The following is a 26,298-nucleotide window of genomic DNA, read 5'->3' on the forward strand; positions in this document are numbered from 1 at the left end:
GGGAGGACAGTAGAGGAGAGAATCGTGGGACACGGGTGGGAGGGCAGGGAAGAGGAGAATCGCTGGACATGGAGGGGAGGGCAGGGGAAAGAGAAAAAAAAGCTTACATGACAGCTTTCTTAGGGCCCGTTTCATTGTTGAGGAAACAGGCATGGTTCCACTAGTAGATAGATAGATAGATAGATAGATAGATACACACACACACATGTATGAAAAATGAAAATAATACAAAATATTGTTAATACTTTAAACATAATTTAAATGTTTCAAGGACCTTTGTTCTGATACAGTAAAGCAGTTTGTATGAGTTATATGTAAACATGCTCTGCATCCACAAAAATCCAACCTCCCCTGAACAACAGGTAGGATGTTTCTCCTTGGAAGTCCAGTTGTGGTTTTGTCTCCTTGGAAGTCACCATGCAAAAAAATATTCTGATTCTCATGTCATCTGAGCAACAGCAATGTAAATCTCTCCATTACCAGGCAAACTGTTAAATATAAAAACCTGAAAAAAAAATCCTAACTCAACATACATGCAGCAAAGCTACCATACAACAGTAGCACTAATTGCTATTATTCAAACAAGAAAAATTCTACCTGTGAATAGGCAGCACTACAAATATTAGACCGGGCCCTAGAACACCAATACACCTACTACTGGTAAAACAGAACAAGTGAGACTGCTAGAAATTCTCTACACAAACTACATGAGCATAAGAACATAAGCCGCACGTGAACTGCTAACGCGGCTTGTTAAAGAGGCCCTAAGGTTTTTAACTCTTTTTTAAACAAATCAATATTTTTTTATTGTTCACAAACTCACTGGTAAATCATTCCATAATTTTGGACCAATCACTTTGAAAACTGTGGAATGATATTGTTCTAATCTAATAACTCTGAAAGAAGGAACTTCCAATATAGCATCGGATGATCTCAAAGTTCTTGCTGGCTGATAAATATGCAAGGTTCAACCAAACATGGGTGATACCAAGTTATTCACAACTTGAAAAAACAATAGTAAAAACTTTAAAATTATTCCTCAGAGCTTAACCGAGATTGGATAGCAGAGCCGGTAGTGGGAGGCGGGGCTGGAGGTTGGGAGGCAGGGATAGCGCTGGGCAGACTTATACGGTCTGTGCCAGAGCCAGTGGTGGGAGGCGGGACTGGAGGTTGGGAGGGCGGGGATAGTGCTGGGCAGACTTATAACGGTCTGTGCCAGAGCCGGTGGTGGGAGGCGGCACTTGTGGTTGGAAGGCAGGGATAGCGCTGGGCAGACTTATAAGGTCCTGTGCCAGAGCCGGTGGTGGGAGGCGGGGATAGTGCTGGGCAGACTTATAAGGTCTGTGCCAGAGCCGGTGGTGGGAGGCGGCACTTGTGGTTGGGAGGCAGGGATAGTGCTGGGCAGACTTATACGGTCTGTGCCCTGAAGAGCACAGGTACAAATCAAAGAAGGGTATACACAAAAAGTAGCAAATATGAGTTGTCTTGTTGGGCAGACTGGATGGACCGTGCAGGTCTTTTTCTGCCGTCATCTACTATGTTACTATGTTTAAAATTATTCTTTGTTTAATTGGGAGCCAATGAAGCTTCTGCAGAACTAGAGTAATACGACAATGCCTTGAAAACCCCAAAAGCACATTAGCCACGACATGTTATGGTATTTGGAGGGCCTTCAAACATCTTCCATGAAGTCCTAGTAACAAATCATTGCAATAATCAAAACATGGCATAATCACACTTTGAACTCCTAAAGTTGAAAAAAAAAAAAACTTAGCAGATCATGCAACCTCCTTACTAGCTTAAGTTTCCAAAATACTGAACCAATCAATCACTTTCATAACTTGGAGCTTCATAGAAAGAGGAGAATCAAACATAACTCACATTTACCCCCCCCCCCCCCCTGTTTACTAAGCCGTGCGGCAATGCCAACACAGCCCATTCAAAGTGGCAGCCGCTAGCGTAGCTTAGTAAAACAGTGGGGTAAACATCATCTGCCATTTGGATGCCCAGTCTGCCAGTCTCATAAGGTCCTCTTGCGATTTAACAACTTTGAATAACTTTGTGTCGTCAGCAAATTTAATTACCTCCCATCTCTAGATCATTTATAAATATGTTAAAAAGCAGCAGTCCCATCACAGACCGCTGCGGGACCCCACTAACTACACTTCTCCATTGAGAATACTGACCATTTAACCCTACTCTCTGTTTTCTATCTTTTTAACCAGTTTTTAATCCACAATGGGCCATTACCTCCTATCGCATGACTCTCCAATTTCCTCTGGAGTCTTTCATGAGGTACTTTGTCCAACACCTTCTGAAAATCCAGATACACAACTGGCTCACCTTTATCCACATGTTTGTTCACCCCTTCAAAGAAATGTAGTAGATTGGTGATGCAAGATTTCCCCTCACTAAATCCATGTTGACTTTGTCTCATTAATCCATGCTTTTGAATATGCTCTGAATTTTGTTCTTTATAATAGTCTACCATTTTGCCCAGCACCAACGTCAGACTCACCGGTCTATAGTTTCCAGGATCTCCTCTGGAACCTTTTTTAAAAATCGACGTTACATTGGCCACCCTCCAATCTTCCAGTACCATGGAGTGGAGGAGTGGCCTAGTGGTTAGGGTGGTGGACTTTGGTCCTGAGGAACTGAGTTCAATTCTCACTTCAGGCACAGGCAGCTCCTTGTGACTCTGGGCAAGTCACTTAACCCTCCATTGCCCCATGTAAGCCGCATTGAGCCTGCCATGAGTGGGAAAGCGCAGGGTACAAATGTAACAAAAATAAAATAGATACTATTGGAGATTCTAAATGGAATGTTGCTAGTGGAATAGCAACATTCCATGTAGAATCTCCAATAGTAGCAACAGTGGAGGAGTGGCCTAGTGGTTAGGGTGGTGGACTTTGGTCCTGAGGAACTGAGTTGGATTCCCACTTCAGGCACAGGCAGCTCCTTGTGACTCTGGGCAAGTCACTTAACCCTCCACTGCCCCATGTAAGCTGCATTGAGCCTGCCATGAGTGGGAAAGCGCAGGGTACAAATGTAACAAAAATAAAATAGATACTATTGGAGATTCTACATGGAATGTTGCTACTATTGGAGATTCTACATGGAATGTTGCTATTCCACTAGCAGAAAACGAATCCACAATATCAATGTCTCTGGTAACATTCAATAACTTGTACACACAAACCAGGATTTATAGCCACCAACTTCAAGAGAGTGCTGTAAAACAGTTTACACCAGTATAATATTATAGAAATATTTTTTATGTGTATAGAGTACCCTCAGATATTCACCACTATAACTGCAGTCAATAATGCTGCTACAAAGTGGCATAGCATTTCTTTCATCAGGTAACTCTAACAAATTTTTGGGGAGAGCAACATATGCTCATTTATATGCTTCCCAATCACCTCAGTGCTATAAAATCACTTATTACTTTTAAAATTGTATATACTAGGTGAAAACTGTGCACTTATCTCTTAAGTTCTTGCCTTCCAGGCAGAACTATCTTGCCTTGCTAAAACATTCGTCAGTTGCCTTCCCCTGAAACCGCCCGACTCCGCGGGGTTTCAATCACTTTCCTCAGGGACAAGGGTTAAGGCTGCATAAATCTTTTCTTCCTCCTTGTTTTCTTCTCTCAAGCAATCCACAAGACAAAGCAAGACCTGCTTATCCCCTGTGGCTTATAAAGCATCCGCATCCATGTAAGGTCGGAAATAACGTCATGATCACAACTAACTTTATGCTAACTACTCAAAAACAGACAGAAAGACGAGTTGCAGGCATCTCTACAAGCCACTCCAGATCAAATTATAGTGTTCCATTCCACATTTTCATTGAGCCCCTGAGGGTTCATTGTCTGTAAAGTAAAGATCCACCACTGCTCACGTCTAGCTAATGCAGTGGCCCGATCCATGCTATTCATCCGAACAGGGACATGATCAATGATAAACCACCGTAAATCTGCAAATGTATGTTTAAATTGCTCACAATGGGCAACCATAGGAGCTGTCATAGTTTTTGTAGATAATCTGCTTTTATGTTCTATTAACCTCACCCTCATATGTCTTATGGTGCGCCCTACATAATACAAATGGCAAGGGCATTCAATAATGTAGACCACAAAAGATGTAGTGCACATCGTGTTATATCTTAGTTTGAATGTTCGTGACGTTTGTTGATGAGTCCACTGTGTCATGCTGTAAGTTTGACTGCAAAATTGGCAAGTACCGCAAGGTTGATGTATACCATCTTCTCTACTTTGGTTATTATATCCAGTGGTTATTATATCAAACTCTCCCCAAAAAATTTGTTAGAGTTACCTGATGAAAGAAATGCTATGCCACTTTGTAGCAGCATTATTGACTGCAGTTATAGTGGTGAATATCTGAGGGTACTCTATACACATAAAAAATATTTCTATAATATTATACTGGTGTAAACTGTTTTACAGCACTCTCTTGAAGTTGGTGGCTATAAGTCCTGGTTTGTGTGTACAAGCTATTCCACTAGCAACATTCCATGTAGAAGGCTGCGCAGGCTTCTGTTTCTGTGAGTCACTTAACCCTCCATTGCCCCATGTAAGCCGCATTGAGCCTGCCATGAGTGGGAAAGCGCAGGGTACAAATGTAACAAATGTAACAAAAATAAAATAGATACTATTGGAGATTCTACATGGAATGTTGCTACTATTGGAGATTCTACATGGAATCTAGAATTCCACTAGCAACATTCCATGTAGAAGGCTGCGCAGGTGGCCACATTGGTGATCTGCAAGGGCCGGTGGTGGACTTTGGTCCTGGGGAACTGAGTTGGATTCCCACTTCAGGCACAGGCAGCTCCTTGTGACTCTGGGCAAGTCACTTAACTCTCCATTGCCCCATGTAAGCTGCATTGAGCCTGCCATGAGTGGGAAAGTGCGGGGAACAAATATAACAAAAAAAAAAAAATGATGGATTTTAAAGATAAATTACATATTACTAACAATAATTCTGCACACGGCTTCTCTTCCTCTTTTGTACCGTCGTATTCAGACAAACGGCAGCAATTTTTGGACCTGGCACCATGTTTTATTGACCTGAGACCCTGCTTTCTCTGCAAAGGCACTTGCTTGGTAAGATTCTTGTACACAGTGAATTTTATTCTTGTTTCTTCTGTAACATGTGCAGCACTTTTATTACGTACAAGATTTTATTTATTTATTTATTGCATTTGTATCCCACATTTTCCCACCTCTTTGCAGGCTCAATGTGGCTTACAATACATCATGGATAGTGGAGATATATAAGAATCAAACAATTTAGTATTACAGAAGGATCTTGGGTAATATGATAATGAAAAAGCATGAAATCAGTGTCCACCTGATACTCTGCTCTCTCTGAAATGGTCGGTCAAAAGATGATAGAAGTTGTTTTGCCTATAAAGCAGAAACTTGACGCTATAAAAAGAATAGATAAGGATGAATCCATCTAAAAAATATTGAAAATGAATTTGGAGTGGGGAGAGTCACCGTTATTGACTGGATAAAGCAACGCCGTGAGCTGGAGAAATGGGGCTCAAGTTTTTCACTGAACAGTAGAAAAACTATGAGAAAATGTGAATATGAGAGGGTGAGTGAAGCTTTATTCCTGTGGTTCACACAGCAAAGAGACAAGGGCTTGACAATAACAGGGTCTATATTGCAACAGAAAGCTCCGTTATTCCGACAGGAAGTCAACGAAGGTGACCCTGATTTCACTGCTAGTGTTGGGTGGCTTGATTGCTGGAAAGGGAAGGTTTATATAAATATCATAAAATGTAAATGGGTCAAAAATTTTGAGGTTCAAGGGGTACCTGTTGCAGCATTGATGGTTGTATTGGTTTACTATAATTTACAGGTGACTAGTTGGACTATGTTACCTATCAAGTTCTGAATTACCTATGTTGCTTTGTGGAATGCCACCTTATTTTGTCAATGCTAAATAAAGACCTTTATAAATTAAAAAAAAAAAAAGAGATATGGAATAAGACAGCTCAATATTTCTGGGGAAATAATGTCAATAGACTCTGAGGAATTCATCACATTCAAATCAAAATTTCATCACCTTATTAAAAAAAGAAGATGTTTCAAGGGACCAGATATACAATTGTATTATTCAGTATTTCTTTACAAATGTCTGTTTAGAACAAGCACATGTGCTATACTGCAGGGGCGTAGCTATGGGGGGGCCACGGGGGCCTGGGCCCCTGCAAATTTCATCCGGGCTCCCAACCCCCGCCAGCCAAAGCCTTCTTCAATGCAGTCTCTGGTGTAGCTGCATTTGCTGCCTGCCCCCTGCTCTTCTTTCTTCTCGCTCCTCCTGTGCACGCTGACGCTCAGCGTCAGCGTGCACAGGAGAAGCAAGAAGAAAGAAGAGCAGGGGGCAGGCAGAGAACGCGGCTGCGCTGCAGACCGCGCTGAAGAACCCCCGCCAGCAAAGGGATTTGTTTGTGAGGGGGCGAGGCGAGGCGGTGGTTGGGGCAAGGAGGCGAGGCTGTGGGGGGGGGGGGCGAGGAGGCGAGGCAAGGTGTGGTATGGTGGAGGGGGGGGGCGGCGCAGCACTCAAAATGTGCCCCCAACCTCGGGTTCTGGCCCCCTCCCACCATCAGGTCTGGCTACGCCCCCGCTATACTGTCAAAAGTTTATTACTGAATAACGTTTAATAAACAATATTTGAAAAGCAGATACTTATGGGGTCCTTTTACCAAGCAGGTAAGCGACATTGCACTTTTGCATTTTTTTTGTGCTAACTGCCGGTCATTCTGTTCGACTGTTTTGTACCAAACTATGGTGTAATTTGGAGAGAATATAAAATTAGAATTCAGACATTAAAAGTTTAAAAATTGCACATAAAAAACATAAATATGCAGTTTTTGGAAGGTGGGGAGTTTTGTCATTGATTTTACCAGTCACGAGTGGGCTTCACCTACATATCATTATCGTGTCCCGGTGACAATATGAGACTTTTCCCCCTCTTTACATTAAGTTTAAGTGAACGTTGCGTCTACTTTTCTGTTGAGTGTGTTACTTTGGCGGCAGTAGACTATCTGCAAGCCTTTGATGTTTTAAGTGGTCAAAAGTGGTCAGCGCTGGTGTCAGCGCGTGGCTTTTCCTCACACTGTGGCCACTTTTAGTGCCACAGTAAAACGTCTTGCCATATTTTCTTGAAATAGCCACAATGGCCACTGCTAATTTCCCCATTAGCCTGTGGCCAATACTGCAGGAGCCCTAACTGCCACCTCTTTAGGAGGCGGTAAGGGTTCCCACGCTACTCCTGCGTTAATTGCGTACCCCATGGTAATGTGCCCGCACTACCCAAATAGCGCAGCCATGTTTACTTTCTGCCCGTGAGCACGCATCTCGCGCTGGAAAAAAAAAGACATTTTCTATAGTGCAGGATTAGCACGCGCTGAGAGGGAAACTAGCGCAAGACGCCTCAGCATGTCCTGCGGTAGTGTCCTTTTAGCACAAGTTAAGTCTACCGCGCCTTACTAAAAGGGTCCCTATGCCTTTTATTTATGCATTATGCATGGATTAATCGTGTTTTCTGTATTACCAACTTTTCAGTCCCGTTTACGTTGGATAATTGAGACTCTACTATATATCAAATGCATTACCCTTAGCTCTTTACTAGGCTAGATGGTTTGACCTTGCTATCAGAAGGATTTGGCCATAAAAACCTCCGAAATGTATTTAGAAGCCCTCAAACAGTCAACCTAGTGCTGGCTGCATAATGGTTTGGTCCCCATTACTTTAAGACACTTAGAACATAAGAACATAAGCACCGCCAAGGGTCCATCAAGCCCAGCATCCTGTCTCCGACAGTGGCCAATCCAGGCTTCAAGAACCCGGCAAACCCCCCCCCCCCCCCCCCCCACACACACAAAAAAAAAATAATGTTCAATGGACTTTTCCCTCAGGAATCTGTCCAAACCCCCTTTAAATTCCGTAAGGCCAGCTGCTGTCACTACATTCTCCGGCAACGAGTTCCAGAGTCTAACTACACGCTGAGTAAAGAAAAACTTTCTCCTATTTGTTTTAAATCTACCATATTCTAGCTTCATCTTGTGTCCCCTGGTTTTGTTGTTGTTTGAAATGGTAAACAAACGCTTGACATCTGTCCGCTCTACTCCGCTCATTACCTTGTAGACTTCTATCATATCACCCCTCAGCCGCCTCTTCTCCAAGCTGAAGAGCCCTAACCTTCTTAGCTATTTGAATTCCTGGATTCCTCCTGGCAGATCTGTATCTTCCTTAGAAATATATTTGTTAATCTCACCTTCAGTAACTCGTTGGCCGGCTGCTGACTTTTCTCTTCTATCTCGGAGATCAGCTGCTTGAGGGCGAAGCTTTGCTGTTCTAGCTGGGTCATATTTTCCCTCATTCTCTGGAGAATCTTCTTCTCTTCCTCCTCCAGGCTCAAGAGAAAGATCTGCTTCTCTTTATCCAGAAGCTGGTGTAACTCTGCAAACTCGTACTCCGCTTTCTGTCTTCTGATCTCTGTCTCACTCTGGATTAAACAAGGAAAGATAATTCTCAGTAACACTGATTTTGATACCCAGAGCTCTAGATTCAGATCCTGCAAATGAACAAGAAATATCTTAACAGAACAGCAGGGCCAGTGCAAGGATACTGAGCTCTACAGGTGAATCTTCAGCCTTGTACCCTCCCCCACCCTACTACTACTATTTAGCATTTCTATAGCGCTACAAGGCGTACGCAGCGCTGCACAAACATAGAAGAAAGACAGTCCCTGCTCAAAGAGCTTACAATCTAATAGACAAAAAATAAATAAAGTAAGCAAATCAAATCAATTAATGTGAACGGGAAGGAAGAGAGGAGGGTAGGTGGAGGCGAGTGATTACAAGTGGTTACGAGTCAAAAGCAATGTTAAAGAGGTGGGCTTTCAGTCTAGATTTAAAGGTGACCAAGGATGGGGCAAGACGTAGGGGCTCAGGAAGTTTATTCCAGGCGTAGGGTGCAGCGAGACAGAAGGCGCGAAGTCTGGAGTTGGCAGTAGTGGAGAAGGGAACAGATAAGAAGGATTTATCCATGGAGCGGAGTGCACGGGAAGGGGTGTAGGGAAGGACGAGTGTGGAGAGATACTGGGGAGCAGCAGAGTGAGTACATTTATAGGTTAGTAGAAGAAGTTTGAACAGGATGCGAAAACGGATAGGAAGCCAGTGAAGGGTCTTGAGGAGAGGGGTAGTATGAGTACAGCGACCCTGGCAGAAAACGAGACGGGCAGCAGAGTTTTGAACTGATTGGAGAGGGGAGAGGTGACTAAGTGGGAGGCCAGCAAGAAGCAGATTGCAGTAGTCTAAACGAGAGGTGACAAGGGTGTGGATGAGGGTTTTGGTAGAGTGCTCGGAAAGAAAGGGGCGGATTTTACGGATGTTGTAAAGAAAGAAACGACAGGTCTTGGCAATCTGCTGGATATGAGCAGAGAAGGAGAGAGAAGAGTCAAAGATGACCCCAAGGTCCAACCCAGCTCCAACTTCCAGTGGTTCCAGCACCCTCCTACTATCCGGCTCTGGTACAGGGTTTCTTCCTTTAACAGTGGTCACTCCTGCATAGCCTCCCTCCTCTTCCCACCCCAGTCTTTTCCCAGCAACTCCCTCTGTCACTGTGTCCAGCAGGATACCCTCTTTTACTATCTCCTTCATCCCCTGCCCAGCATCTCCCTCTCACTCTCTCTTCCCAGGCATGTTGTGCCCAGCCTGGTACTGTTGTGCCAATAGCTTTTCTAAGTGAGCAGAAGACAAGTCTGCTTGGACTACCAGCCTTCCATTTCTCTCTTCCTTGGCATCCTCTCCTAGCCTCTCCCCATTCCCTTCCTTCCTCAGTATTCATTCATTTTAGCATCTCATTGTCCTCTTTCCCCTTCTAGTAACTAGCCTCTGCCTCCTTCCCTTTCCTCCCCCAACATCTGGCCACTTAAGTTTTCAACATTCTGTTGAGTGGTGAGAACCTGTGTGGTGGTTCTCCACCGATCTACCTTCTCTTCAATGGCATCTCTGTGAGCCTACTCAAAATGCGTGGTCACAAAGCAGCACATCTTAACGTGATCTCGCCACGCATGAGATCTGAACATGCTCCCAGTGCTGCCACTGAAGGGAAGGTGGAGCGGTGGGGAAGTTGTAGCACAGGCTCCCACCGCTTCATCACTCATTGGCTTTGCGCCATCTTTGGCTGATAGGCCCTGATGAGCCCTTCCAGCCACTTTGCTTCAGCTGCAGTTCTGCCCTGCTCAGCTTTGCGACACCAGAGGATACAGAATCCAAAACTGTATCCTGGAGCTGTCAGTAACCAATCGAAAGTTACTGAAAAGAAATGATTACATTAGTTAGAAGCTCCCACTTCACATGAGTTTATTGAAGACTGAAATCTGTATTCTGCAACTCAGTTAAAATACCACAGGACAGAACTAAGCCTGAGTGAATAGAAATGTACAGATCCAGAATCTGCCTGTTCTCAGCCAATAAGAAACCAAGAAATAGTTTCCATACTATAAGTAACGAGGCAGATTGAATTCCATTATTCTCTTATTCAAATGATTCAGGGGACTGATGTAGTGAGAGGAACAAAAAACCCTGCAGAAACTGGCTCAGAAGGAGACACAGACACCCACCTTCAGCTCTTCAGCTTTCTTCTCTTCAGTAGATTTAAACTTCAGAAGATCTTCCAGATCCTTTCTCAGAGTCTCCAGGTGTATTTTAAGTTTTTCCTGTGAACATTAAACACCTTTGGTTAGAACATGATTATTTTGACAACCACAATTTCAGACTTAATGGTAAATGTAAGATATACTTTCCACTTTAGATAATGACTGAATTCTGAATGTAAAGGGGATAGAATATTTATTTATGACACCCCCTTCGTAGGTGGGTTTAATGAGATTTAAGGAGAGTTGGGGTGCTTTTTTTTTTTACATTTGTACCCCGCACTTTCCCACTCATGGCAGGCTCTATGCGGCAGGCAATGGAGGGTTAAGTGACTTGCCCAGAGTCACAAGGAGCTGCCTAAGCCGGGAATTGAACTCAGTTCCTCAGGACCAAAGTTCACCACCCTAACCACTAGGCCACTCCTCCACTCTTTTAAAACCCAAACAGGTTTATTCTTTCTAAGGTGACATGTCAGTTTGCTTGCCTGGTAGCTGTCTGAACATTGCTACCTTCGGAGGAGGGGGATGGGTCCCACAGCTCTACCTACATGTAAATGAAGACAGACAGGCAGAATGATGGGAGCTCTTTTACACATTACACACTGAATGTAGAGAGCTGGATCAGAATAAGGGAATTGGAAAACATGCTCCCCAAAGTTTAGGGGAGGGGGAGATTGGTGGCATGGCTGGGAACTCACTTTGGGGAAAAAAAGAGTTTGTCTTACACTGAGCCATCGCTGATGGTTCTGGCTGAGATAGGAATGGGAAGCAGCTCTCTCTAGTGCAGAAACCCTGTTACTGGTAGTTGTAGACCCCAGCAGGCAGAGTACCCTTAGAGGTAAAGAGGCATCTGGGAGCAGCTCAGGGCAGAAGAAGGAGCAGCAGCCAGCCTGGAAGGCCAGCAGCCAGCAGTCCAACAAGCAGAGGGGTAAGGTCTGAGGGGACTGGGAGAGAGCGTGGACTTACAAGGAAATGAGCAGAGAGGTTGGGAGGCGGGGATAGTACTGGGCAGACTTATACGGTCTGTGCCAGAGCCGGTGGTGGGAGGCGGGGCTGGTGGTTGGGGGGGCAGGGATAGTGCTGGGCAGACTTATACGGTCTGTGCCAGAGCTGGTGGTGGGAGGTGGGGCGGGTGGTTGGGGGGTGGGGATAGTGCTGGGCAGACTTATACGGTCTGTGCCAGAGCCAGTGGTGGGAGGCGGGGCTAGTGGTTGGGAGGCGGAGATAGTGCTGGGCAGACTTATACGGTCTGTACTCTGAAAAAGACAGGTACAAATCAAGGTAGGGTATACACAAAAAATGGCACATGTAAGTTTATCTTACTGGGCAGACTGGGTGGACCTTGCGGGTCTTTTTCTGCCGTCATCTACTATGTTACTATGTTATGTTACTTAGGCAACACAGCCACGCCCACACACAGACTGGGAAGGGCTTACAGCTACTACCCTGACCATCAAGACTGAAGGGGGTTAAAAGGGTGGAAAAGAAGCTGTTGGTTTGAGTGCACAGTTTAGAAAATATTTGATATACTGGTTTAAAGAGGTTAAGTAACAAGATGGTTTTTTTTTTTTTATTTTATTTATTTATTTATAAATTTTGCATTTAACACACAAGCATTACCTTGCATAAGTAACATGAGAGCAAAGTAAATTTAAAGGCATTTCTATAGGAAAAAAAAAATACATTTTAAATTCTCTTCTTAGACCACTAAAAAAAGGGGAAGGATCTAGAAAGTTATGAAGAACACATTATACGCAAAAATTCAAAAGAAATAAGGCCTGGACGTTTAAGCCACGGTATTTATACATTACTCTCAAAACCTTCACCTGAGGGTCCCTGGGCAATTTCTTTAAATTAACAAAACTCTTAAGCTGTTCCGGATCAAAAAAGGTATACTTATTTCCTTTATATTTTAACAAACACTTACAGGGATAAGATAATAAAAAGGTAGCACCTAGTAGCTTAGTCTCTTCTCTCAATGCTAGGAATTTTCTACGCTTATCTTGAGTTGTTCTTGTTACATCTGGATATATCCAAACACGAGCACCCAAAAATTCTTTTAAGGCATTTCTAAAATACAACTTAAAGATAGAGTTAACATCTCTTTCAAAAATAAAGGATACCAACAAAGTAGAACGCGTTTGAACTTCCGTCAAACTCTGTTCCAAGAATAAAGTCAAATCTTGTAATCCCTTTGCTTGTACAGCTTGTTTCTCTGATTTCCTCTTTTGCTCCTCTGTTTGCGGTAATGGGAGATAATACAACTTATTAATCGGAGGAATCATTTCAGAGGAGAAGTTGAGAATCTCAGTCAGATATTTTTTAAAGAGTTCGAGAGCACTTAATTCCTGGATCTTTGGAAAGTTTATAATTCTCAAATTAAGTCGTCTATTATAATTTTCCAGTTGGTCTAATTTATTATGTAATATAACTTTGTCCTTAATCAAACTCTCTGTTACATTTTTTAAAGTATTTATATCTTGTTGAAAATCTTTTCTCTGTGAGTTTACCTCTTGGCGCACTTTCTCAATTGCTTCATTGAGAGAGTCCACTTTAACCACCAGGGAAGTAGTTTCTGAAGCAGTTTTAAGAGTAGTTCTATTTAGATGTTGCAACATTGCCCATATACTACTCAGGGTCACCTCCACGGGAACCGAAAGCTCCTATTGAACTTCCACTGCAGCCATTCCAGGAGAAGCGCCGTCCAAAGAGTACTGCTCGGCGCCGCTTTCAGACGTCGTTAAGAACTCCGCCTCTATCCTGGACTCTGCAGGGCACGGAGGGGGGTTGAGATCGGGCGAGGACAGAGTGGTTTCATGCCCCAGGGGAATCGCCGCTTCATCGGACGTTCCCACAGCAGGGTTCCTCGGCTCCTTGTTCCGCGGCGTGCTTGTGGTAAAGCACTCGAGAGTCGTCTGAACTAATCGGGCAGGCTCAACTGTGGACGGCAAACGTTTGACTACCCCCTTTCGCTTGGTATGTGGCATTTTGAGTATAAAATAATAAGGAAATATTTAAGAATAGAATATATCAAGCAAAAGGCATTCCAGAGAGCCTCGAGGAGCTCCAACAAGCCACGTCCGCCATCTTGGCTCCTCCCGAAGTAACAAGATGGTTGGTGTTCGTCTATGGTAAGTGAATCAATGCCATAAGAATGAACCTGTTCAGAAGGAGTGGATCCACAGAAGCTTAGCAGAGATTGGGTGGCAACACCGGTAATTGGGAAGCAAATCTAGTGCTGGGCAGACTTCTACTATATGTGCCATGAAAATGGCAAGGGCAGATCAAGGTCAGGTATACATATAAAGTAGCTCATACAATGTAAAATGAGTTTATCTTGTTGGGCAGACTGGATGGACCATACAGGTCTTTATCTGCCATCATCTACTACGTTATTAAGACATCCTCATTTCTTAAGTGGATAAGAGGTGTATATAGAGACCAATGCATATAATTCAATAAAACCTGTTTAATTTATTAGCCAGCCCTGTTCACAGCGGTCTTTATTTTTTTCCTTGGGGGGGGGGGGGGGAGAAAAGGGTAATCCATAGTCCATAGTAACATAGTAGATGACGGCAGAAAAAGACCTGCGCGGTCCATCCAGTCTGCCCAACAAGATAAACTCACATGTGCTGCTTTTTGTGTATACCTTACCTTGATTTGTACCTGTTCTTTTCCGGGCACAGACCGTATAAGTCTGCCCAGCACTATCCCCGCCTCCCAACCACCAGCCCCGCCTCCCACCACCGGTTCTGGCACAGACCGTATAAGTCTGCCCAGCACTATCCCCGCCTCCAAACCACCAGCCCCGCCTCCCACCACTGGTTCTGGCATAGACCGTATAAGTCTGCCCAGCACTATCCCCGCCTCCAAACCACCAGTCCCGCCTCCCACCACCGGCTCTGGCACAGACCGTATAAGTCTGCCCAGCACTATCCCCGCCTCCCAACCACCAGCCCCGCCTCCCACCACCGGTTCTGGCACAGACCGTATAAGTCTGCCCAGCACTATCCCCGCCTCCAAACCACCAGCCCCGCCTCCCACCACCGGTTCTGGCATAGACCGTATAAGTCTGCCCAGCACTATCCCCGCCTCCAAACCACCAGTCCCGCCTCCCACCACCGGCTCTGGCACAGACCGTATAAGTCTGCCCAGCACTATCCCCGCCTCCAAACCACCAGCCCCGCCTCCCACCACCGGTTCTGGCATAGACCGTATAAGTCTGCCCAGCACTATCCCCGCCTCCAAACCTCCAGTCCCGCCTCCCACCTCCCACCACCAGCTCAGGCACAGACCGTATAAGTCTGCCCAACACTATCCCCGCCTCCCACCACCAACTCTAGCACAGACCGTATAAGTCTGCCCAGCACTATCCCCACCTCCAAACCACCAGCCCCGCCTCCCACCACCGGTTCTGGCACAGACCGTATAAGTCTGCCCAGCACCAACTCCGTCTCCTGCCACCGGCTTTGCCACCCAATCTCGTCTAAGCTCCTTAGGATCCATTCCTTCTGAGCAGAATTCCTTTATGTTTATCCCACGCATGTTTGAATTCCGTTACCGTTTTCGTTTCCACCACCTCCCGCTTTTTATCCCCAGGTGGAGGCACCAAGCACCATGTGAGTAACAGACCGATGGAGATTGGCCTCTGGAGGCTCCAGCCAGGATGGACTTGAAGGGGACACTACATTTATTTCTTTATAATATTTATATTCCGCTCTATCCGATCTTCTAAGTGGATAATATCCAATATGTACACAATCATTATCATCAAAGGCAAAACAAATAATATATTAAAAAATGTAGTCTGACATGAAGCTCTGCATTTCTAATATATCGCCTTTCTGTGGGTACAATTAAAGCAGTTTACATAATATATTTAAACTAGTAAATAAGGCCCGTTTCCGACACAAATGAAACGGGCGCTAGCAAGGTTTTCCTCGGAGTGTGTATGTTTGAGAGAGTGTGTGTGTGAGAGTGACTTTGTGAGAGAGACAGATTGAATGTGTGTGGCTGCAAGTGTGTCTGTTAGAGAGTGTGTGTGTGAGATTGACAGTGTGTTTGAGTGGGTATGTGAGCGAGAGCGAGAGTGTATGAGAGTGATAGAGTGTTTGACAGTGACTGTGTGACACATAGAGAGTGAATGTGATCGAGTGTGAGACATAGTGTGTGTTGTAGACAGTGTTAGAGAGTGAGAGAGACAGTCAGTGTGTGTGAGAGAGAGAGAGAGAGAGTGTGTGTGAGAGATAGTGTGTGTGACGGAGATACATCCCCCCCCCCTCCCTATGTTGGCTGGAAGGACCCCCCTCCGTCTGCGTCTGCCACTGTGTTGTCGCAGGACCCCTCATCTCCCTGTCTGGTCAGTCTCCCCCCCTCCTTTCAGGTGTCCCTACAGCCCTTCTCTCAGGGCTGTGGGTCGCCCCTCCCCCCTTCACCTGTGCTGTCAGGACCCCCTCCTCCGCCTCCATCTGTGGTCTGTGTACCTGTTCTGGCCCTCATCCTCCCCTCCTTGTGCCTGAACTGTTGCTTAGCCTGTGGCAACAGTGGAGAGAGCTGTGCAGGACCTCCTGTTCCAACCCCCTTGTCATGTTTGTAGAGAAAGAAAAGAGGGAAAAAGAGGAAAAGTGGCATAATGTTTGTAAAAAGGAAGAGGGGCACGGCAGGCAGCGACCAGCTATCAGCTGTGCAAGTGTAAACAAAAGAAAACAAAAAGGAGTTTTGTGTATGCCTGTGTGAGAATGTGGGTGTGACAGTGAGACAGAGTGTGTGTGTGTGTGTGTTCGAGAGAGTGTGTGTCACAGTGACACAGAGAGTGAAAGACTGTGTGTATGTGTGCACGGCCCCCTCCTTCTGTGTGAAGTGCAGGTCGCCCCCTTTCTGTTAGTTTCCCCCCTTCCCTCCTGTGAGTGGCAATGTAAGGGTGCCCCCCCCTGTGTTTCTGTTTTGAATTATTTCTTTTATCCAGGGATTGTGCTCTCTTTATGCCCTCCATCTGCATAATTTTTCCTCTCCCCTTCCCTCCCATTCTGTTCTCTCACCCCCTCTCCATGTGTTTGTCTGTCTCCCCTTCAAGTTCCATGCCCCCTCCCTTAAAGTTTCTGCCCCCTTAATTGTACCTATTGGTTTACACGTTGCACTGCTGTCTGCAGGATCGGTGTCTGTGAACCTCATCCAGCTTGCCCTGTTGTTACTGCTGCAGTATCAGGGCGGTTCAGGGCGGCTGTGAACCTCGTCCAGAGAAGACTGCAGTTGGTTTTATCTTCTTGCTTTGCTTTTTCTGAAGTCCCCTGTTGAGGCGGCTGGAGGCTGTTTATTCACATTTTTTTTTTTTTGTTTTGTTAGTGTGGGTCCCGAAGGCTGCTGGAGGCTGTTTCTTCAGGGGTTTTTTTTTTTTTTTGATTAGTGTATGTCCCGAAGGCTGCTGGAGGCTGTTTCTTCACGTTTTTTTTGGGGGGGGGGGGTTAGTGTGTGTCCCGACGGCTGCTGGAGGCTGTTTCTTCACGGGGGTTTTTTTTTTTGGGTTAGTGTGTGTCCCGAAGGCTGTTGGAGGCTGTTTCTTCACTTGTTTTTTTTTTTTTTGGTTAGTGTGTATCCCGAAGGCTGCTGGAGGCTGTCTGTTCACTTTTTTTGTTTGTTGGTGCGGGTTCGGATGGCAGTTCGGAGCGGCAGGTTCTGCAGGATAGCACTGTCAGGGCAGCGGTATTCTCTCCTCAGCTGGGCGGTAGTCTCGTGCTGTGCGAGCCGTAGGTCCGCCCCTTCTTTTGTTTGAGTTGTTTGATAGGTGCATGGCGCGTGATTGCATTCCGTTGCGTGGCAACGGCGATTGACGCCTTCGCCTCAGACGCTCCTCCCTTGATGTATTCCTATTGGTGTGTTGCAGCTGTGACGCTCGTTTCAGATCATGGCGGCGCCCAGATGTACTGTGGTTAAAAGTGGTTACACAGCTTCGAACATACAAACTTTTGAAGCTTCAAAGTGTGGTTCAGAACGTTCATGGTGCTTTTTATGTCCAGTTGGGGCGTGGCGTAGGTCGCAGAAGGGGCGTGGCTGAGGGCGGTGGTGAGTAGTCCGAATAGCCAGGAGGACTACAGCAGTTCAGGACTTCACTGCCACAGTTGGAGGGAGCTTCAGAACGTTCAAGGTGGGATTTATTTATATAGATATTTATTTTGTACCCAGGGCAATGGAGGGTTAAGTGACTTGCCCAGAATCACAAGAGCTGTAGTGGGAACTGAACCCAGTCCCCCCCCCCCCCCCCCCCCCATTTTCAGGCTGCTGCACTAACCACTAGGCTACTCCTCCACTAACAACATTCCATGTAGAATCTCAAATAGTAGCAACAGAATCTCAAATGGAGGCAAGGGAATGGAACTTGGGAGCCGGTGGTGGGAGGCGGGGCTGGTGGTTGGGAGGCGGGGATAGTGCTGGGCAGACTTATACGGTCTGTGCCAGAGCCGGAGGTTGGGAGGAGGGGCTGGTGGTTGGGAGGCGGGGATAGTGCTGGGCAGACTTATACAGTCTGTGCCCTGAAGAGCACAGGTACAAATCAAAGTAGGGTATACACAAAAAGTAGCACATATGAGTTGTCTTGTTGGGCAGACTGGATGGACCGTGCAGGTCTTTTTCTGCCGTCATCTACTATGTTACTATGATATACCACCTTTCTGTGGTTTCTGCATCTACATTCAAAGCAGTTTACATGGTATATACAGGTACTTATCTGTACCTCGAGCAATGGAGGGTTAAATGACTTGCCCAGAGTCACAAGAGCTGCAGTGGGAATGGAACCCAGTTCCCCAGAACCAAAGTCTGCTGCACTAAGCACTAGGCTACTCCTCCACCAGCAACACGCCATATAGAATCTCCTCAAATAGCAGCAACATTCCAGAATCTCAAATAGTAGCAACATTCCAGAATCTCAAATAGTAGCAACAAAATCTCAAATAGTAGCAACATTCCAGAATCTCAAATAGGGAAAGGGAAGTGGGACTCAATATACTGCCTTTCTGTGGGGTTTACATAGTATATACAGGTACTTATTTTGTACCTGGGGCAATGGAGGGTTAAGTGACTTGCCCAGAGTCACAAGAGCTGCAGTGGGAATGGAACCCAGTTCCCAAGAACCAAAGGCTGCTGCACTAACCACTAGGCTACTCCTCCACCAGCAACACGCCATATAGAATCTCCTCAAATAGTAGCAACATTCCAGAATCTCAAATAGTAGCAACAAAATCTCAAATAGTAGCAACATTCCAGAATCTCAAATAGTAGCAACAAAATCTGAAACAGCAGCAACATTCCAGAATCTCAAATAGTAGCAACAGAATCTCAAATAGTAGCAACATTCCAGAATCTCAATTAGGGAAAGGGAAGTGGGACTCGATATACTGCCTTTCTGTGGGGTTTACATATTATATACAGGTACTTATTTTGTACCAGGGGCAATGAAGGGTTAAGTGACTTGCCCAGAGTCACAAGAGCTGCGGTGGGAATTGAACCCATTTTCCCTGGTTTTAGGCAATTTCTCCACAGCAGTCAGGGCTGATCATTGATGCTTCTCACAAGTTTCAAAGCTCTGCTAATTCAATCTTTTTTTTTTAGTTTTGTAAGACTTAAGAGGTAAATTTACAGCTATGTGACTCAATACACACACCTTGTATTCCTGCACAGCCTCCTCTATGGGGGTGACGGTGTGAGATCTGTGATCTCGGGATCTGTCACACACCACACAGATTGCTCTCTGATCGTCTTCACAAAACAGCTTCAGTTTCTCTTCATGCTTCTCACACAGATTCTCCTCTTTCAGCCTCACTGAGCATTCACTGAGCTTTTTCGCTATTTCTACCATATTTGCCAGCTGCCTGTTTGGCCTGAGGTTCTTCTGCTGAAACGTTTTCCTGCACTGGGGACAGGGGAAGTCCGTTTCACTCCTCTCCCAGGTCTGAGTGATACAGGAGCGGCAGAAATTGTGTCCACAGTCTATGGTCACTGGATCTATAAAATAATCCAGACAGATAGAACAAGAGGCTTCATCTCGCAGACTCTCAGCAGGGTTTGCAGCAGCCATGATTCCTACAGGAAATGACTATGACAATTCAGTTTCAGTTTCATATTGCAATTTGTACTGCTTGTGAAAAGAAGGCGTGGCTCTGTGCACAGGATCTTCTCAGAGTCTTTGCATCCTGCCCTCCTGCATCCCAGTTCCTCCCTTTCTAATTCTTCTCAGTGGCTGAGACCCAGCAGGGTCTGGGAGCTGCAAGGGGGGGGGGCAGCAGTGACCCTTCCCCATGGAGGACAGAAATATAGAACTTATAGAAACCAGTAGATCTCCAAGTCAGAGGAAAGGAAGGGTTTTTTTTGTTTGTTTAATTTTTTTTAAATATAGGATAGATAGACGTTAAGAGATCTATTAAGATGGGTAAAAAAAAAAGGCCCCAAAGACATAAATAACCAGTGGTGTGCTGATAAATGTTTAACAACAGGCTCTTTCCCAGGTCCACCTCTGCGCCCCCCCCCCCCAAATTGTTTTTCTGATCATGCTGGCCCAGTATCCGATTCTACTGCTATCTGTCCTCTTAACTCCGTTTCCAGGACTTCCGTTCCAATTATTTCTTTACTTTCCTCCTTTCTTCTTCATTTCTGGTCCTCTGCAGACTTGACTGTCCAGTGGATCCAGCTTCTGCCCATTTTCTTCATCCATGTGCAGTTTTTCTCCTCACTTCCTTTCCCCTCATCTCATCTCCTTCCTCCCCCCTGCCCTCCCCTCCATCCACCCATGTCCAGCGACTCTCCTCTCTCCCCTGCCCCCCTCCAGCCACCCATACCCAGTGATTCTCTTCTCTCCCCTGCCCCCCTCCAGCCACCCATGCCCAGCAATTCTCTCTCCCCTGCCCCCCCTCCAGCCACCCATGCCCAGTGATTCTCCTCGCTCCCCTGCCCCCCCCCTCCAGCCACCCATGCCCAGCGATTCTCCTCGCTCCCCTGCCCACCCTCCAGCCACCAAGGTTGTCCAGTGGATTCTTCGGGGCAGGCAGGAAAGATCCCCAGTCTTTTCTGCCCGCTGCCGGTGCTGCCTCTCCCGTGACGCTACTGCATCGCTCTTCAAAATGGCCATTGAGACTTACAAGGGCGGCCTCCAAGACTTCAGCAGAAGTCTCGTGAGGCCACCGCTGGAAGTCTCGGCGGCAATTTTTAAAGAGCGATCCGGCAGCAGGGGAGGGTCAGCGCCGGCAGCGGGCAGGAAAGGCTGGGGATATTTCCTGCCTGCCCTGAAGAATCCACTGGACAACCAGGGTGGTTGCCTTCTTTTGGTATGACTCGGAGCCTGGGAGGGAGGGAGGGAGGAGGAGAGCTGGCTCGCCCTGAACAACAACCGGTTCGCAAGATCGTCCAGCACACCACTGTAAATAGCCCTCAGGAAGGTATGACATTGATTTGCTTACTTTATTTTTTGTCTATTAGATTGTAAGCTCTTTGAGCAGGGACTGTCTTTCTTCTATGTTTGTGCAGCGCTGCGTATGCCTTGTAGCGCTATAGAAATGCTAAATAGTTGTAGTAGTAGTCTCTTGTAACCAGAGCTAATAGTGTGATGTCATAATGCCTCAGTCCACCAATAAGAGCCAACCTCATCAGTGATGTCACAATGGCTTGATTGTCCTATACTTGGCTCACTTTTATTACATAGCTCTTTGAGCAGGGACTGTCTTTCTTCTATGTTTGTGCAGCGCTGCGTACGCCTTGTAGCGCTATAGAAATGCTAAATAGTAGTAGTAGTATTCATATTTTTGCGATTAAGGCTAAATCTGTAGCCCAAGGAGTTTGTTAAATTGCTGAGATTTACCATAGATTTTATCCAATGGATCAAACTTCTAGATCTAGAGGCTACAATGATAGAAGCAGACTTGGATTTAGTGCAGTGGCGTAGCTAGGTGGAGCAATTTGCTCTGGGCCCCTGGTTGGCTGGCAGGGGTCCCCAATGCCCACCAGCTGAAGACTTTGTCCAGTGCTAGTCTGCGGAGGTGCCACCACATTGCCTGCCCTGCTCTCTCTTCCCCTCATGTCCGGCACGCTTCTTTTAGTGAAATTGAGGGGAAGAGAAAGCAGGGCAGGCAATGCAGCGGTGCCGGAGACCAGCCAAGATATACAGCGGCAGCAGTGGGCAGTGGAGGGGAGTGGGCACAAAAATGTGCCGCCCACCTTGGGCTCTGGCCCCCTCCCACCTCGAGGTCTGGCTACACCCCTGATTTAGTGGCAGGCACAGAGACGTGGTTCACGGAGAAGCATGACTGGGATATAGTTATACCTGGCTATACAGAGTAGGAAAAAAAGGGTGGAGGAGTGGCATTATATGCTAAGAATAATATTAAAGTGGCAGAACTGCAGGGCAGGTGGGGTACGGAAGAAGCGCTGTGGGTTAAACGGGAAAGAGGGAAAGGAAAATGTATTTACATTGGAGTAATATACAGGTCATAAGTACATAAGTAAATAAGTAATGCCATACTACTACTACTACTACTACTATTTAGCATTTCTATAGCGCTACAAGGCGTACGCAGCGCTGCACAAACATACTGGGAAAAGACCAAAGGTCCATCGAGCCCAGCATCCTGTCCACGACAGCGGCCAATCCAGGCCAAGGGCACCAGGCAAGCTTCCCAAACGTACAAACATTCTATACATGTTATTCCTGAAATTGTGGATTTTTCCCAAGTCCATTTAGTAGCGGTTTATGGACTTGTCCTTTAGGAAACCATCTAACCCCTTTTTAAACTCTGCTAAGCTAACCGCCTTCACCACGTTCTCCGGCAACAAATTCCAGAATTGAATTACGCGTTGGGTGAAGAAAATATTTCTCCTATTTGTTTTAAATTTACTACACTGTAGTTTCATCGCATGCCCCCTAGTCCTAGTATTTTTGGAAAGCGTGAACAGACGCTTCACATCCACCTGTTCCACTCCACTCATTATTTTATACACCTCTATCATGTCTCCCCTCAGCCTTCTCTTCTCCAAGCTGAATAGCCCTAGCCTCCTTAGTCTTTCTGCATAGGGAAGTCGTCCCATCCCCACTATCATTTTCACAGTCAGAAGAAATGGACAGAGACTTAATTGAAGACATCCACAAGATAGTTAGGAAAGGGGAAGTACTACTGATAAATGATTTTAGTATGCTGGATGTCGATTGGGGCATCCCTACTGCAGGATCATCCAGAAGGAAAGGGAATAAAAAGAAAGACGACCCCACACTTAACGCCTGGAAACAACTTCAAAGAAAATACAAATATACCATAAGACTAACCAAAAGATTATATTACAAAACTGTAATTGGACCAAACTACAAGGACACACATAAACGTTTCCAACTTGTGAATAAACTACTAGATACTACACCAGTCACAACCAACAGCAAAGACACACCGGGAGCAGATAATCTCGCGAGATACTTCAATGAGAAAATCATACAACTGCGACGTAAGATACCTATCAGTACCATCGACTATGATGAAATCCTTGACTGTCTAGACCCAGACCCTGGCATCTACCCAGCAGACAGAACATGGACCAATTTCGAGACACTGTCAGAGGATATCATCTCCCAAACGTTCAACACATTTGCCAAATTTCACTGCAAACTAGACATATGCCCAAACAACCTTATGACATTCGCTCCTCAACAATTCATATCAGACATTACAAGACACTTAAATTATATGTTACAAAATGGACTCTTCCCGAAGGAGAAAGGAAACATTTTACTCACCTCCATACCCAAAGACGCAAAGAAAGGTGCCAGTGAACTAACCAACTACAGACCAGTAGCATCCATTCCTTTAAAAACCAAACTAACGGAAGGGTTAGTGACCAAACAACTCACAAACTATTTAAATAATGTATAATTATGGTACAGCCAGAGACCCCCCCACTGGAATGGTGGCGGGCCCAGTCATAGAGCTCAGGCCATTACAGACCTTGGCTGAGTCAGAAATCTGATGGCTGATATAACTGGGAGCTTACTGGAAAAGTATGGCCTAGTTTGTAGCCCAGATTGAGGCCTAAATAAGCTAAATTAGGAAAAGTTAGGTCAATAGATATGGAAACAAAATGGAGGATTTCAGCACAAAATGGAAGCCGTATCTGTTACAAAGTGGAATTTTCTCTAATGTAAGTTAGGAAAACAAGTTGACAAATGAGTGAGTCATGCCAGGTGCAAAGAAAATAGGGAACTAGCTGTCCAAGAGGGGAGGGAGACTTTCCTGTGAGCAGGATTGTGGTCAGCCATGGTGTGAGAAAGGAAAGGTGTAGCTGGATGCAGGGTCTTGCATAAGATTTATGGTCAAGTGAGCTAGAGACAAAACCATGTTAGCAAGATAGAAGCTACTCATTAGCATGAGCCAATCAGTGACAACCATGACATTAGCATAGATCCAATCAGGTATATCTACTGTCATATTATCCATATCCTGAGGGCACCTATAAAAATCAGGGTATTTCCTGGTTTAAGTTAGAGAGAAGGGTTGCCACTCTCTCTCTCCAAGGGAAACCAATGTGTCCAGCAGAATTGACAAATTACCTAATTGCTTTCCCTTGTAAAACCTTAATTGGTAAGAGAAATTATAAAAGATTAGGAACTAATTAACACCTGTTTGCAGCTGGATTATTATATTCCTATAACTAATTGATTGTACGTGCCTGTTGTCAATCACTGATTTGACTTGTACCTTGGCAAATAAACTCCTCATTCCAAATGATGATCTGTGGGCTTCACTTAATGATGAAAGGCTGTAAGTATAAATGCTTTTGCTGTATCAGGCTATCTTTCGCTGCATTGTATAACTGTGATCTAAATCCAGTTTGTCATAAGGCTGGTATCCTTTCCTTAGACCTAACATCTCTCTTAGTGGCAATTCCTTTTAGAACTTCACAACTCCTTGATTACCCCAGTACTAGTGCTATTTAGAGATGGAGTCAGATTTAAGGTCACTCCAGCCTTCTTGGGGGTCTCTGAACCCTAAATTTAAAACAATAAGCACTCAATACTCCACAACTCCCAGTCAGGATTCCGGTCTAACCACAGTACTGAAACAGCACTAGTAACTCTCATGACCAAATTCAAACAAATGATCGCAACGGGAAAGAAAATACTACTTCTACAATTTGACATGTCAAGCGCCTTCGACATGGTTGATCACGGAATATTACTACATATCCTTGAATACTTCGGAATTGGAGGTAACGTTCTCAATTGGTTCAAGGGATTCCTAATCACACGATCATACCAAGTGACATCCAACTCGACTACTTCAGTCACGTGGATACCTGAATGCGGAGTCCCACAGGGATTCCCCCCTCTCGCCGACTCTATTCAACCTAATGATGATACCCTTAGCCAAACTACTATCAAAACAAAACCTCAACCCATACATATACACGGACGACGTAACAATTTACATCCCATTTAAACAAGATCTAAAGGACATTTCCAATGACATCAACCAAAGTCTCCAGATCATGCATTCATGGGCGGATGCATTTCGGCTGAAACTTAATGCAGAAAAAACCCAATGCCTAATACTCACCTCTCAACATAACAAGAACAAATTCACTGCCATCAATACACCAAGTCTGAACCTTCCAATTTCGGACACCCTAAAAATTCTTGGCGTTACCATCGATCGACACCTAACACTCGAGAGCCACGTGAAAAACACAACCAAGAAGATGTTCCACTCAATGTGGAAATTAAAAAGAGTAAGACCTTTCTTCCTAAGGAATGTTTTCCGTAACCTAGTACAATCAATATTCCGCCAGGGTCGTTATGCTCATATTAGCCCTCTCCTCAAGTCACTTCACTGGCTTCCTATCCGTTTCCGCATACAGTTCAAACTCCTCTTATTGACCTATAAGTGCATTCACTCTGCAGCTCCTCAGTACCTCTCCACTCTCATCTCTCCCTACATTCCTCCCCGGGAACTCCATTCACTCGGTAAATCTCTCTTATCCGCACCCTTCTCCTCCACTGCTAACTCCAGACTCCGTTCCTTTTATCTTGCTGCACCGTATGCCTGGAATAGACTTCCTGAGCTGGTACATCAAGCTCCATCTCTGACCTTCTTCAAATCTAAGCTAAAAGCCCACCTTTTTAATGCTGCTTTTAACTCCTAACCCTTGTTCACTTGTTCAGAACCCTTACTTTATCATCCTCACTTTAACATTCCCTTATCTCTTGTTTGTCCTGTTTGTCTGTCCTAATTAGATTGTAAGCTCTGTGGAGCAGGGACTGTCTCTTCATGTTCAAGTGTACAGCGCTGCGTACGTCTAGTAGCACTATAGAAATGATAAGTAGTAGTAGTAGTAGTAGTGGTGCTCAGTCACCTAGACTACTGCAACGCGCTATACGTTGGCTGCAAAGAGCAAATAATCAAGAAACTTCAAACAGCCCAGAACACTGCAGCTGGACTTATATTTGGTAAAACAAAATATGAAAGTGCGAAACCTCTTCGAGAAAAACTGCATTGGCTCCCATTTAAAGAACACATCACGTTCAAAATATGCTCCCTAGTCCACAAAATCATTCACGGAGAAGCGCCAGCCTACATGTCAGACT

The 26,298-nt window shown here is 45.3% G+C and overlaps 1 protein-coding gene across 1 annotated transcript in view; it reads right to left on the reverse strand.

The window, feature by feature from the left end:
* The window catches only part of LOC115468190 (E3 ubiquitin-protein ligase TRIM39-like), a 31,370-nt gene extending 11,609 nt beyond the window's left edge, over nucleotides 1-19,761 (reverse strand). The window contains exons 1-3 of the mRNA XM_030199728.1: nucleotides 19,348-19,761; nucleotides 10,662-10,757; nucleotides 8,310-8,540 (exon numbers count right to left, since the gene is read on the reverse strand). Of these exons, the coding sequence (XP_030055588.1) occupies nucleotides 8,310-8,540; nucleotides 10,662-10,757; nucleotides 19,348-19,761 (741 nt within the window). The remainder of the gene's footprint in view (nucleotides 1-8,309; nucleotides 8,541-10,661; nucleotides 10,758-19,347) is intronic.
* Nucleotides 19,762-26,298: the final 6,537 nt, after the last annotated feature.

Source organism: Microcaecilia unicolor, chromosome 4 (genome assembly GCF_901765095.1).
Source record: "Microcaecilia unicolor chromosome 4, aMicUni1.1, whole genome shotgun sequence".
In the NCBI taxonomy this organism is placed as follows: Eukaryota; Metazoa; Chordata; class Amphibia; order Gymnophiona; family Siphonopidae; genus Microcaecilia; species Microcaecilia unicolor.